The sequence below is a fragment of the Neopsephotus bourkii genome, unplaced genomic scaffold, assembly GCF_033783945.1.
Source record: "Neopsephotus bourkii isolate Nb327-2 ecotype Australia unplaced genomic scaffold, CSIRO-AGI_Nbou_v1 NB_1760, whole genome shotgun sequence".
Classification (NCBI taxonomy): Eukaryota; Metazoa; Chordata; class Aves; order Psittaciformes; family Psittacidae; genus Neopsephotus; species Neopsephotus bourkii.
The window spans coordinates 3,358,005-3,371,254 of NW_026902234.1; the positions used below are offsets into that span (position 1 = coordinate 3,358,005).

The 13,250-nt window shown below is 40.7% G+C and overlaps 1 protein-coding gene across 4 annotated transcripts in view; it reads right to left on the reverse strand.

The window, feature by feature from the left end:
* AFF3 (ALF transcription elongation factor 3) overlaps positions 1-13,250 on the reverse strand; it is a 318,864-nt gene that overhangs the window by 158,266 nt on the left and 147,348 nt on the right. For 3 of the 4 annotated variants that reach the window (XM_061377692.1, XM_061377691.1, XM_061377694.1), the window contains exon 4: positions 12,996-13,040. The exons of the other annotated variant lie outside the window; for it this stretch is intronic. In XM_061377692.1, the coding sequence (XP_061233676.1) occupies positions 12,996-13,040 (45 nt within the window). The remainder of the gene's footprint in view (positions 1-12,995; positions 13,041-13,250) is intronic. 4 annotated transcript variants of the gene reach the window in all.

The following is a 13,250-nucleotide window of genomic DNA, read 5'->3' on the forward strand; positions in this document are numbered from 1 at the left end:
TCCATTATTCCACACAGAAGAAACCCTGTAATTTTGCAGTGAAATGCAGTTGTGCATTTTATAGGCTTTCTTGCACCTTAATTCTATTTTGAGATAAATCACTTAAGTATCAGATAGTTCTGGAACATAATTAGTTCTTTCTGGCTTAGTCTAAGTTCACCTGTAGTGCTTTGTGTTGCTCACCTTGTCCTCCCACTACCCAGATCCAAGAATCAGCAGAGCTCTACTGAGACTCCCTTCAACCCATTCATCCAGGGGATTTGGGGTGAAACTAGGCTTCATGAAAGTTGCATGGCCTGATTTATGCAGTTCTGTTGCCCTGCTGTAGAGTTAGGACACAACCAGGTGTGTGAGATCAGAAGTACCACTTTGCTACCACCAGTTTAGATGGAGTCAGACAGACCAACAGTGTTCTTAAACAAGTATTTCATTTTGCAGATCCTTATAACACGCTTCACATTTTAGATCTGCCAGGAGGCTCATGCATTGCTCCTGCTCAGAGCTAGTTTAGCTGTCAGTGCTGTGTCTGTTTTTCAAGGGGTGCTCAAACTGGCTGCCTCTCACACTGACCTGGGGGCTATATGCCTGCTCCTATTAGGCTCTCAAGGGAGTCAGTGGACGAGGGCAGGCAGCAGCATGAAGGTGATTCACACAGGAGCCTGACTTGTTGCACACCAGAAAAATAGTACAGTGCTTGGCTGGACTGACCCTGCAGCCATCTGGATTCAGAAACAGCAACAGAGCACAGAAGAGACAGCGGACGTGATCTGGAGAGGAATGGTTAGGGTGGATGGGCAAGTGATCAGCTACATTTTCAATTCTACCTCTGCTGCCCTCAGCATTTAATTTCCCTTTGTCTCACAGAACGCTTCATTTTCATACACTTTAGCACACTTTAAGTTGTAGTTTTAAAGTGCTTTTATTTTGGGATATGAGCTTCATAAAAACACATCTGCCAAGCCAACAACGCTTTAAAATCCTTTGTGTTTTTTGTTAAAAAACACACAAAAAACAAGGCAAGGACTTTACTTGTGAGATTTGATTCTATCATTGCTGCAGGAAAACTCATGTGTAAGATGAGGCATGGCCTTAAAAATTTAGAAAGAGTGGTATCTTTTGTGCAGAAGTTGAGGACACATTTCAGTGGATCATGGAATTATGGTTCCACCATAATTAGGTACTTCTTGCTGGCCCCAAATCCTGCATGGTTCCTAGAATACCCTCTGCAATGATTGCCACTCCAATGGCTTTTGGCCAAAATACAGGCATTTACACAGGATGCATCATGGATCAGCCCATTTCTCTGTGCGTTGATCTTGCTGGTACTCTGTTTAGCTGGTATGGCTTTTTCTGTGCCACATGACTTTTGAATTATCTTTTACCCAGTAAACTGTGTGAGAAGGGACATTCTCAAGCACATCCAAAAAGCTGCTGCAGCCAGAAATGCTGCCAGGGCTTCTGGGAGAATACCTAAACCAGAGGCATCCCTGGGCAAGCTGGCTCTTTCCCTGGCATCATGAGTTCAAGAGACAGGACACCAAAACCAGAGACCCCAGATCTGTGTTTGTTTCAGCTGAGAACTCCCTTTACCTGTTCATCCAATCTTTGTGGTCTGTGCTGGCAAAGAGGGATAGAGAGAGGTGTAAAATAGCAGATTCCTATTGGTTTTAAATTAGAACTCACTGGTGTTCCAAAATAAAATAAAATAAAATAAAAAAAGTGAAACAATAATGAAAAAAACCCTGAAAGCTTAGATGACAAGATATGGAAAGGTACATACACCACAGAAACAATAACTGATAAGGAATATCCTTTAGAGAAGGGAATATTTGATGATTTGGGAAATCTGCATATGTATAATTTATGAATTCCTTATGGCTGTTTTTTTGCTGTATATTACTTTATATTCGATGTGTTAACAAGGCCAGGAGAAGAAGTTAATGTCTGTCCATGGCAAGGTCGATGACAAAAGATTATCAGCACCTGATTAGATTTTACCCAGGGAAAACAGAAGGTTAAGGGCCATTTGTTTTCCCCTGCCTCTCCACAGGGGTCTAGATTGGGATAGCAGAAAATCGCAGACAAGAGAAAAAAGATATCAGATACTAATCCTGGGTCTTAAAAAAAATCACAGAGCCTAAGTGACTCCTGTGAGACTCCAATGGCCCAGAGACAAAAGCAGCTTGTTTAGGAGAAAAGAGCCTGGGGGCAGATCTCTGAGCAGGGAGACACTAAAGAGGATGAAAGAGGCTTCTGCCCTGGAGGGAAGGGAGAGGGAAAGCCAGGCTGAGCCTGGAAGACAGGGTGGAAATGTCATCTTCAGATACAAGGAAGTTGAGGAATGACAGCATAAAATGATGGGAAAATTTAGATGAGGCAAAGTGTGCAGGTCTTCTATTGTTTTGTGTACAGATGTATGCTGCTCTTTCAGCTAACGGGGAAAAGCCCCAGATGTCTATTTTTGGGGGGAATGACTTCAGTAATTAGTTACATAACATAGAAAACATGATGCATATAGTGAATTTGGGTAGCCTGCTCAGCCTAAGGGAAGCTTACATGCCTGTTGGCCCTGTGTGGTGGGCCCAAACCCAGCAGGCTGAAGACTGTCTGTCCACTTGGAAAAAGTCAAAGGTGCCTGGAATTGTGAAACTGAGCTCATGCCCCTGTTCCCAGGAAAAAATGTTTTTTTTCAAGCAGTGTCGTTCTTACACTGTGAGGCTGCTGCAGCTTCCAGCTTCCTCATCTGATGAACAGGAGGGAACCAGCTGCCGTGGCAGTAACTATATTTAGTAGTCTATTCTGCTATTGATGCATATATACCTGGTTCCTATCGACTTTAATGAGAATTATTCTGACAAACCACAAGGAGAACAGGCCTTTTAGGATTCAGTTCGTACTAACGAAATGTATAAGGAAAATTACCCTTTTTTTTGTCCATGTGAAATTATTCCAGCTTTTCATTAATACTCATTAAGTTTCTAAGGGTTGGGCATTTTTAGCAAAAAATAGTTTTCACTGACAGAAAAAAGCCACCCACATAAATGAAGAAAATGTTTATTCAATTTAATAGGCATAATTTTCTCTTTTGGTGCTCAATTCAACATCAGGATCTGAAGTCAACAAAGGTTGGATCAGGGTCTACAATTTTTTTTTAATGGGGCTCTTCTCATTTACACTGGAATATGTTGAAAACTCAGGGCTATAATGAACCATTACATATGTGCACATGCAATGCCAGGAAAATTAATAATATCCTGAATTTTCTCACTATTTATTCATCATTCATGAGAAAATAACAAATAACTTGATGATATTAACAAAAAAAAAAGCCTGTGGAAAACCCACACAGCTGGATAGAAACTTTTTTACTGCATGAAGCCCACTTTCTCTCCCACCAAGCTATTGTCATTACCATGAATAACTTTTTTTTCCCCAAGGGTAAAATGACAGGCTTGCAATTTCTATATAAAATTGCATGTTTTTTAACTAAGGTTTGTATTTAAGCCCTTTAATGTGTGGTTGACTTTAAGTGTAGTCAATATTATTGCAAAGAATATATATTTTTAATTAATTCTGTTGGCAAAAATTAAGCTTTATCACCATCCTAATTATAACCTGTACTGCGGTACTGTTTGTATGACTGAGAGTCCCATCATTTAAGGCAACATCAATAATTTGTACATAAAATAATTGTGTCTTTTCCAAATACCTCATTTCTGAAGCACACCTGATAGCATTTTACTTCCTGAACTACTAAATCCAAAATAACTCTAAGAATGACATAACACACCATATGCAGTAAATGGCATTTAGTGCTGATCATAAAGGACAGATACTATGGCATTTTGGTTGGTGAAAACTTGATCAGTATTCAGTCAGTCTCTCTTAAAATATTCTATTAAGAGCACTTTGTGTCCTGCAGACAAATGACTGTGTATATTCTTGTCTTTCCTTCAAAACCAGGTTTTACCTTTCACATTTTCAAACAAAAAAACCAACCCAATATGTCTCAAAGCCAACAAACTCCAACGATGAAAGATGCCAAAAGATACAGAATAAAAAATGCTAGACATTTTCAATCACAATTTTTGCATTGTGGCTAGCGCTGTGTTCTCCAAGTTCTTTTGCACAAGGCAGGGCAAAGCCCAGCAAATTTTACAGAAAACTTAGATCACACCTCGCCTGACACACCAACAGGACCACATACCTGAGTGCTATGCCACAACTGTTCATGTCGTTATGTCACTGACACCAGTATGGTTTTGGCTGGGACCAACTCCTGCATAGAAAACTCCTACATGCCCAGGGGCTCTCCTGGTGGGCAGCATGGGTGAAGGCACTCTGCTTTGTGGCTATAAGAGAGTTTAGCTCTTTGGACATGAGCCATGCTGTGCTGATTGGCTTCAGGGTAAGAGAACAGTTATTAGTCCATTTTACTTATTAGTATAGACATTGAAATGGAATATTCTTGAAAGTGACTTAATTTCCTTTTAGCAGACTCTTCTCCCACAATTTCCTTCAAGTCTTTCTACCAAGTGAAGCTAACTGCTAACTCATGTGTTGCTCCTAAATACAATTAGATAAGATTAACAAGAGAATATTGTCTCAGCTCCCCAGTGAGGAAAGCTGCCACACTCAGACATAAACAGAAAGCTCACACTTCCTGGACCAGATCAAAATATGACAGGGATGGGAGAATTCCCACTGATCATCTCCAGTTGTGGAAACTCAGGAATTTCCTAGATGTAAGAACGTGTCTACTGAAAATACTAGTATAGGAGACAGGAAAAATTGTGTGGCTGAACTGCATGTTTAATGTCAGCCACTAAGACTCACAACTTGGTATAATGCTGGTTTTCAGAGACACATCTTTAGGTGGGGATGGCAGCATGTCTGTCACTCTATGGGCTCACAGGGCTAACCATGTCTGCGTCCTTAGGTGTTGGGGATGATGGGCAATGACTGCCTGGTCCTGCGGACACAGCTACAGTCTATAGACCAGAACACATGCACACTATGGGAAGCCTTTTGTCTCCCCTTACTCTAAAGCCATCACTGGAAACACAGCAAAGAAAATCAGAATGTTAACTTGGGTGGCAAATATATCACCTCACAATATCTAGTTGCACTGTCTGATTAGTCTGCTTTCATAATGCCCATTTAAACAAGGAAAAAACCACTGTCGCCATAGAGTTTACTGGAGGATGCTATCATCTCAAGTCACAACTCCCTTGTGGTCCTACACTGTTTTGAGTGAATCTTACCAAGCAGGCAGCAAGTAGGTTGCTCTTTAAAGGCAGCAGCTGAAGACATGAAGTCTCAGGCTCCCAGCAGTGTGGTTACCTGCTATTACCCAAATTTTATTCTTTCATTAGGACTGATAGCACAGATCATTTCTGGTATTAATATGCATAATTCTGTTTGCCTCAGAGGAGCTATGTCAGGGATATACAAAATGAGGATCTATCTGGCCCTTTGCCATTAATAACAAGGAATCATTTCTCTGTGTTGGAACAAGATGGTGATTGAGCCTCTTTTCCAGCTTTGTGAAACACTCTGAACAGAGGGAAAAATTAGTATTTTACTGTATTATTTCTGTAGAGCAGAGAGGCTGGATTCTCTCTTGCTTTGTCAAATAACAGGGTGTATACACTCACTACAAAACAGCAATTTTGAAAATTAATTCCACCACATTAGCACAATAGTGCTTCACCAGCTCTATACTGGCCTGCCTTTCCTAACACAAAGCCTTTGGACATCCGCTACTTATGTTCTAAAAAGAAAGTGAGTCTCTTTCCTCTGTATAACCCTATTCAGTTGAAACCAGATCAGGTTTTGCTGTATTTGAAAATGTCAGTGCCCCAACACATGGCTGGGTAATACCACAGAAAGTGCCTCCATGTCCTGCAACAGGACCTGGAAGACTGAAAGGCAGATTATCTCTGAGTGTCATTTGTTGTAAGTCTTATTCCCGCTATGAGAGTTTCTAGCTTGATATCCTATTTCCACTAAAGTATTTATAGTTTTTGCCTTTTTAAGGTAACAGATTTTCATTCATACTGAGATTTGTTCAAGTTGAAGGTCTAAATACACAGCATATTTCAAACCTCAAACTCATTTGAGGCACTATTTTCAACAACAGAAGTGACAGCAGCAAAAAATACAAGTGTGACAATTCAGGGGGGCTGCCAGTGTAGAACTAATTAATGGTTGGTTGACATTATCACTGTTAATATAGTATTTTAGTGCCATCTTACATGGTGCACGTACGTCACTCTACATGTTAAGGGCCAGGAAGCGATGTTTACATGTCTGAGTTTAATGAGCTGGTTTGAAGGTTTATCGACAGTTGAAAACCACAGTGTGGGCAATAAAAAGGATGTGCCATGCTTGATGCCTAAAACAGGAGCAGTTTCTGTTCAGATGAGCTAACAAGTAACAGATCACAAGGAGAGAGACTGATGATCTGAGAAAGTCCCAAAATGGCCAAAAGCTGTGAAAGGCAATCTTCCCACAGTCTTTTGTATTCAGAAGGAAGTAGTAAAGAGAGCCTGGATGCAGCAGACACACAGAGAAAGTCCAAGGCACCACACACAGATTGTGTATCCTGAAAGCTGCCAAGGTGTGAGGAGTCAAGGGGCTGATAGTGTACACAGGTATGCCTCCTCTGTAGTCATTGCAGCTTACATGGACAAAACCAAAATGTCTTTAGCTATCTCTGGTACTGATGCTAGTTTTGCTCTAGCAGCACAAGGTACTGTATGGACTTCTAATTCTCACTGAGAAGCTGGAGAAGCTCCAGCGAAGCTTGCTAAAGCTCCATGGTGCTGCCATCCACACCATCAGTGGTACCCAGGCTGGTGGTAGGAAAGCAGACCTAGGTGAATTGCTGCAGACAGCAACTGCTGTAGAAAAGATACTGTACAAATAAGCTGGATGTCATGGTGTGGTAAGAAGGGCAATATTAATAGGTAAGTATCGAAGGTTGAATTAGATGTATTGAACTATGACTTAATATTGCTGGGACTTAGTGCCTTGGTTGAAATAACATGTCTTCCAGACACTTTTGGGAATGCTTTTTCATTTATTTGAGTAAGAAAGACAAAAAGAATAATCCTGAAGAAATGCAATTAACAGTGTACATCAGCCAAAATAATGCTTTAATTGCTCTGACATTTAGGATACTAAAAGCTAAACCATGCTGTGAAAGTTCTCCTGAAAGACAGCAAAGAAAACAAGTGATACTTTACGCATCCGATACATTTTTAATATGATTCTGACACTTTGGACTACTTCAGTATTCAATGAGATTGAACAAGAAAGGTAGTGTCAGCAGACTGGGGCTGCTTCTAAGTCTCCATGCCTTCCCTCTCCCCCACTGCCCCTCTTTCTCCTGAAGCAGTTGTGTTCCTCCTGAAACTTTTCCAGGAGTTTCTCACCAGGCTCAGTCACAAAAGCGAACTCAAATTTCCCCAAGAAGGTGCTGTGCTGAGGGTGGCCTCCTCACCTCCCTCCCAATTGCCTAGCAATTTCTTTCCAGCACTGAGGCTGCAATAAAATGCTCTGCTAGCACAGAGGTAGCTGTTGCACTAGCATTGTGCAGCAAAGTGGGTCTCATTCGAGCGGTAGGCTTTTCCCTCTGCTTTGGAAAGAAAGAGGAGTGTTTAGAAATATACTGCTGATTACCATATATGTGTTCTGTAATTCTTCACATGTCCAACTCCACCAGGAGCTTAACTGCAGCCAGTGGGTTCTTGCAGTCATTAACATTTACAAGGCAGCAGTTCACAGTTGTTGAACTAACAACCTACCTCTAAGAAACTGATTTTTCTCCCCTCTAAGTATTGACACGTGCTCCGCTGACTGTGATGCTTAATCACAGTGACAGTGTGTTTGGTAGGATTTCATGTTTTCACAGGATTTGTCTTATGCAGACAGTTTCTAATTTACCTCTGCTCTTGTTTTAATTCAATCAGCTGATGGAGTGCAGCTGATCTCACGGCACATATGGCTGTTCAGGTTTGAAAAAAAACTCTGAATATTTGATGGGTTGATCCTTAATGCTTTCTGCTAAAGAATTAGCAAGCCTGCTAATGAGCCAAGGGATCCCAAGTGGGGAAGGAGAAAAACACAGAATTAGATTCTGTTTTCATTCAGGTTTTTCTGATGCTCAAAGAAGAAGCACTATGCTTTTTGCATACTTCATTTTTGCAGAATAGAAAGATTCAAGTAAATTACTCATCAAAGCCATCACAACTAAAATGCCATGTTCTCATAAGTGGATGTCTTGTGGCCATGGGGTTTCACAACCTATTTGCAAGGGCACCTAGAGGTGCTCACCTCTGGGCAGGAGGCTAGTGGCATCAAGCAAAGTTGTCCTTCACTGGAAGGGATGTTCACAGCTAGAGATTCAGTACTTTAGCTGCCTTCCCATCTGTTTTTATTTCATTGAAATAAACTTATTTGTCCCCCATCCCACACCCCATCTTGTCTCCCCACTGCTCCATACCACCCCAAAAGAGGTGGCTTCTTGTGTGTAAACTGGCTGTGCTTGGTTTTCCTCCAGTCCCTTTGCATTCATGTTGCTCCATCAGCTTCCTGCTGTCTCTGCATCCTGTAGCCAAATACTGTTTGCAAGCCAAACACTCAGTCTGTGTCTCTCCCCAGTTCAACGACACCTCTCATGTCAACACAAAAAACCCAGGAAATTCAGCAGTACCTTCAATAATTAAAAGCTCAGCTTGTCTGTGGGTTTCCTTTCAACAAAGCTACCACAACTCTAGAAAACTGCAGCTAAGAGTGTAAGAACAGCCAGATCAATCTCCAACCACTTATCTTACAAACCAAGAACTGTCTGCACTTGACACACTCCCTTTCTCCTGAAATCCATAGCAAATATTCTCAAAGTACACCTGATATTGGTTGCAACAGTTAACTTAGTGGAGAGGCAGGACTCCTGCTGCTCCTATGTTTTGCAGCTACTACAGCAAAATAAATGTTTACTCCAAACCCCACCACTCGTAACAAAAGACACAGTTGCACACACTAATAAAATCATCAAACAGAAATCAGCCAAAATTACTAATCCTGCTTAGCAAGTGTGTTTTTTAGAGAGGAAGTGACTAGGTCGGCTTTGGCTGTGTCTCAGGAACTCAGGCAGCAACTGCTCTGGGCATGGTGGAATAAAGGATATTTGTGTAGTCTTAACTCTTATTTTCCACTTCAAAGTTTTTTACCATGTCCGCCACCAGCAATGCAGAAGCTTACAAGGAAACGTCTTTTACAGCTACCATCAAGTAAAGATGCTTTTCTCTCTCGATTTAACGTTACATCTATAACTTGGTCTTACTGGAGTTATTTACATCGAAGGCTCTCTTAGAAGTTTTTCTGTCCTCAACGTGTGTGCCTGCAGCTGGACAGAGAAGTCACTACACTTTGAAGAAGTTGCTATAAATTAGTGCACGGGGTTAGAGAAGGTTCAGGATTCCTGCAGTGATTATAAACTCAGCAGGAGTCCTTACAACAGCTCCGATCTCAACAGGGTTTCTGTCTTGTTAATCAGGCTCCTTCAGGACTGGAAGCAGTTCTGTGTCTCAGCTCTTGGGGGCTTTCTCTGGAAGCTGCAGTTTTGTGCAGAAGAATCTATCAATTTACAAAATCCACAGAGCTCTGATACATTTGGTAAAACAACATCAAAAAAGGGCTAGACTTAAGCCGTGGCACTCCACGTTGCACCAAACAGCACAAAGACTATAAATTCTTGTCACAGTTAATGCAAAACAAGATTTGGTGATTGTAGAGGTATGCCTAAACTGATTTTGCAGACTAGGTACAGATGTTCCCTCTGACCATGTCCTGAAACCAGTGGGTGACAAGATCTGTGCACAAACCAGCACTTGCCTCCTCTTACCTGCTGGGGGAAGGAAACGCAGGGAAGCAAATGAAGCAGACCTGGACATACTTTCTACTGCCCTCGATCTTGACCAGGGAAACACGGATGTGCCATGGCAGTACCTATCCCTTGGAAAAGCTACAGCCTGACTTGTGCAGGGAACACCCTACCCTATCTAGAAAGAGAGGATGTTTTCTTCTTCATGTTGTGCAAGAGACAGCTAAAATAGGTTGCAGTGTTCATTAAAGAGAAAAATTTTAACCATCTTCTTCCTTTTGCTGAATCTCCATACAGTAGAGTGGCCCTTCCACACATTTCAGTGTGCCATCTTTTCTTAGGTGAACACAAGGATTGCAGCTCCTGTGGGTTTTCATTGTCTGCCTTTGGGTACCTGTACGGGAACTGCATATATTCTGCCTGAAAAGAGGCTAAACTGTGGCTTTACAATGCAAACAGCACCTCTAACAAAAACATGGAAATGGCATTCCTTATAAACAGTCTGTTTCAGAAAAACAGAAAATTTGTGTTAAAACTAATTTGCAGTTTTTGTTTGGGCACAGAGAGGGCTGGAAAAGTCTGGATGCCAGTAAGTTACAAAAGTGAGTAGCAATGGCACATTATTACCGTTGTTGTTTTCACTAATTACCAGTAACAACAACCACTACTGATTCAGATTTGTATTGTGAGAGTACCCAAGCACTACTTTTGTACTACACAGCAGGTCCCTGACACAGGAAGTCCACTTTTCAGGACAAAATAAAGCAGATGGATATATCTGACCTGACCAGGCACTACAAAGGACAAGTGGGACAGCAGTGTTCAAGCATAAGAAACAGTGGCATTACCCTGACCTCACTACTGGTTTTCCACTGTCCTTGTGAAAAAGGAGGTTCTTAAGAGAGGATCTGAAGGTAGGTATGGAGCTGACTTGGAATGCGTTCAAAGCTCTTTCCAGATCTGATGGTAAACATGGAAGTAGTGACTTGATGTAAAACTTAGCAACACTGACATGAAGGCTGGCATCACCAGGTAAGTGGGAGATAACATGGTCTGGTAGACTTGACGCCTTAAAATCAGAGACAAATAGCTGTATTTTATGCAATAGAGAAGGAGATGACAGTGGTGAGATGCAAAGACAAATGTCTTTGGGCAAGATGTCAAGCTAGGAAAATGATCTGCACAGCAGCATGAATGGAGGTGGGTAATACTGTATTTGTCAAAACCAAGGAAAGGATGTTGCAGCAATCAAGGTGTGCAGTGAGAATTTGGAGCTGACTTATACCTTTGTTAATAAAGAGCTTCACCTAGAAATGCTACTGAGTAACATTCAGCAAGATTTCCATGTAGTCTGACATAGGGACACAAAGGAAGTTCAGAATAGAAAGCGATACTCAGGATGCATGCCAGGAGGAGGAGCAGATTTGAGAGGTTACCCATGAAGACTGAGGATTCATGTGAGAATGAGAGCCTGGGGAGTAAAACATTACAGTCTGTTTTATCCATGCTAAACCTCAGCAGATACTAAGCCACTGATGCAAAAAGTGCTTTTTGAGCTGTGTGTTGTTTTATTCTGTTTTTAATCAAAGTGAAAGAATTTGTGAATCCTCAGGAAAAAAAGGGTATTATCCATTCGAGGATGTCCTGAATGCTTCATCATGAAGCTTTGCAAAAATATTTCTTGAGGAATATTCCCAAATGGAAAACTAAAAGAAAAAAGCAGCAACTGTGTTCACTGGTTTGGAGATGCACCTTACCATCCCTACTCATACACTGCATTTTTCTTCTCAGCTGCAGTCCCTTATATATCCATGTTCCTCTGTGTGGAAGGAACCATATCGCTTCTACATTTTTTGCCTAACTGCACAAGCAAGATTGCACAACTTAAGGAGGAAGACCAGCTTCTTTGACTCTTCTTTCTAAAAGCCTTGCATAAAAAATGGGTGTATAAGCCTCACATCACATCAGATGAATTCATGGTATCTGCTACTAATTTGTAACAGAACAGCAGGGAATCAGGCTAAGGCTTTTTGAGTGTGCAGTTCAGCCCTACAAAACCCTACTTTGTAAATGTTAGCTAAGTAAAAGCTCTGCCAATGAAGTCATAAGCAATACATCATCATCACCCATCAATAAACTCTTAAACTGGACAAAGAATTAAAAGCTGCATTTAACATATTCAGGGAGAATGGAGAAATGCCTTTAGGAACAACAGGCTTAATGCACTACTAATCTCTAAACCAAATATTTATAGCCCTGTAATTTATAAACAGTCTGAAATATTTGGGCAGTGGATATCCAAGAGGTGGAAGCACACGCAGTAACAGGGAAGTTCTACCATTCCATTTACCTTGTTTGGTGTTTCAATCACTATTATACTGGATTTGTAAGCACTGTGAATTATTGAATGATCAGTTTAGAGAAAAAACTCTGAAAAAACCCACTAATTAAGATATATGGAAACGTTTTAATTGTTTATAAATTTGTCTGCCTCAGAAAATAATCAATATCTAAGTTGATTTAAGCGAAGATCTGTCTGGATGTGTATTAATTGGCTTCACAAAATAAACTGGAAACTACTAAGAGAAAGGAAATAATAATGAAATATGGAAATAACTATGGATTTTGCACGTTGTCGTTATATAATGGACATAATAGGCATAATGACATTACATAATGGATTCTAATTAAATCCAGGTGGAAAATGACCTTCCTAGACCTCCCTTCAAAATTAAGATTTTTGACAGCCATGATTAATGGAAACATGCACTTTGCATGGTTTGTAAACCTGAAACATCATTGTACATTTCAGTTTATAATTTATCCCATTATCTGCTTCTGCATGCATGAAGGTCAGCCGTACTGGCACAGAGTAGCAGTGAAATCCAGAGCCTCTGAAAGGTTGTTTGCAGAGATTTTTCAATTATTTTTCATGAGGAAATAATTTTGCCTACTTTTTCCTTAGAAAGATGACAACCTAAAAGACTAATACTTTTAACACCAGAGATTGCAATATCCTTGCTATCCTCTTGTCTTTTTAGAGTAAACAAAATGGCACTGGAAAAAAAATGTGGTTTTGTGTTTTTTTTTTGTTAAGGACTCCTACCCGCAATATTTCTTCAACGCAGCTGTTATCCCCAGCTCCACTGTCCTGTAAACAAAATGAGAAAATCGTTTGTTTCTGTTTTAAAAAGAAATAACAAATAGCAGGTTTGAGGATATGGTTGTCACATGAAATATATTAGAACCTCAACTGCGCTTTCAAAATGAGGCCAAGTCTTTCCAGCATCTCAAAACTTGCACTGCTTGAGATTCTCAAATTATTCACCACGAGCACAACAGAGAGATGTAATATTTGCAG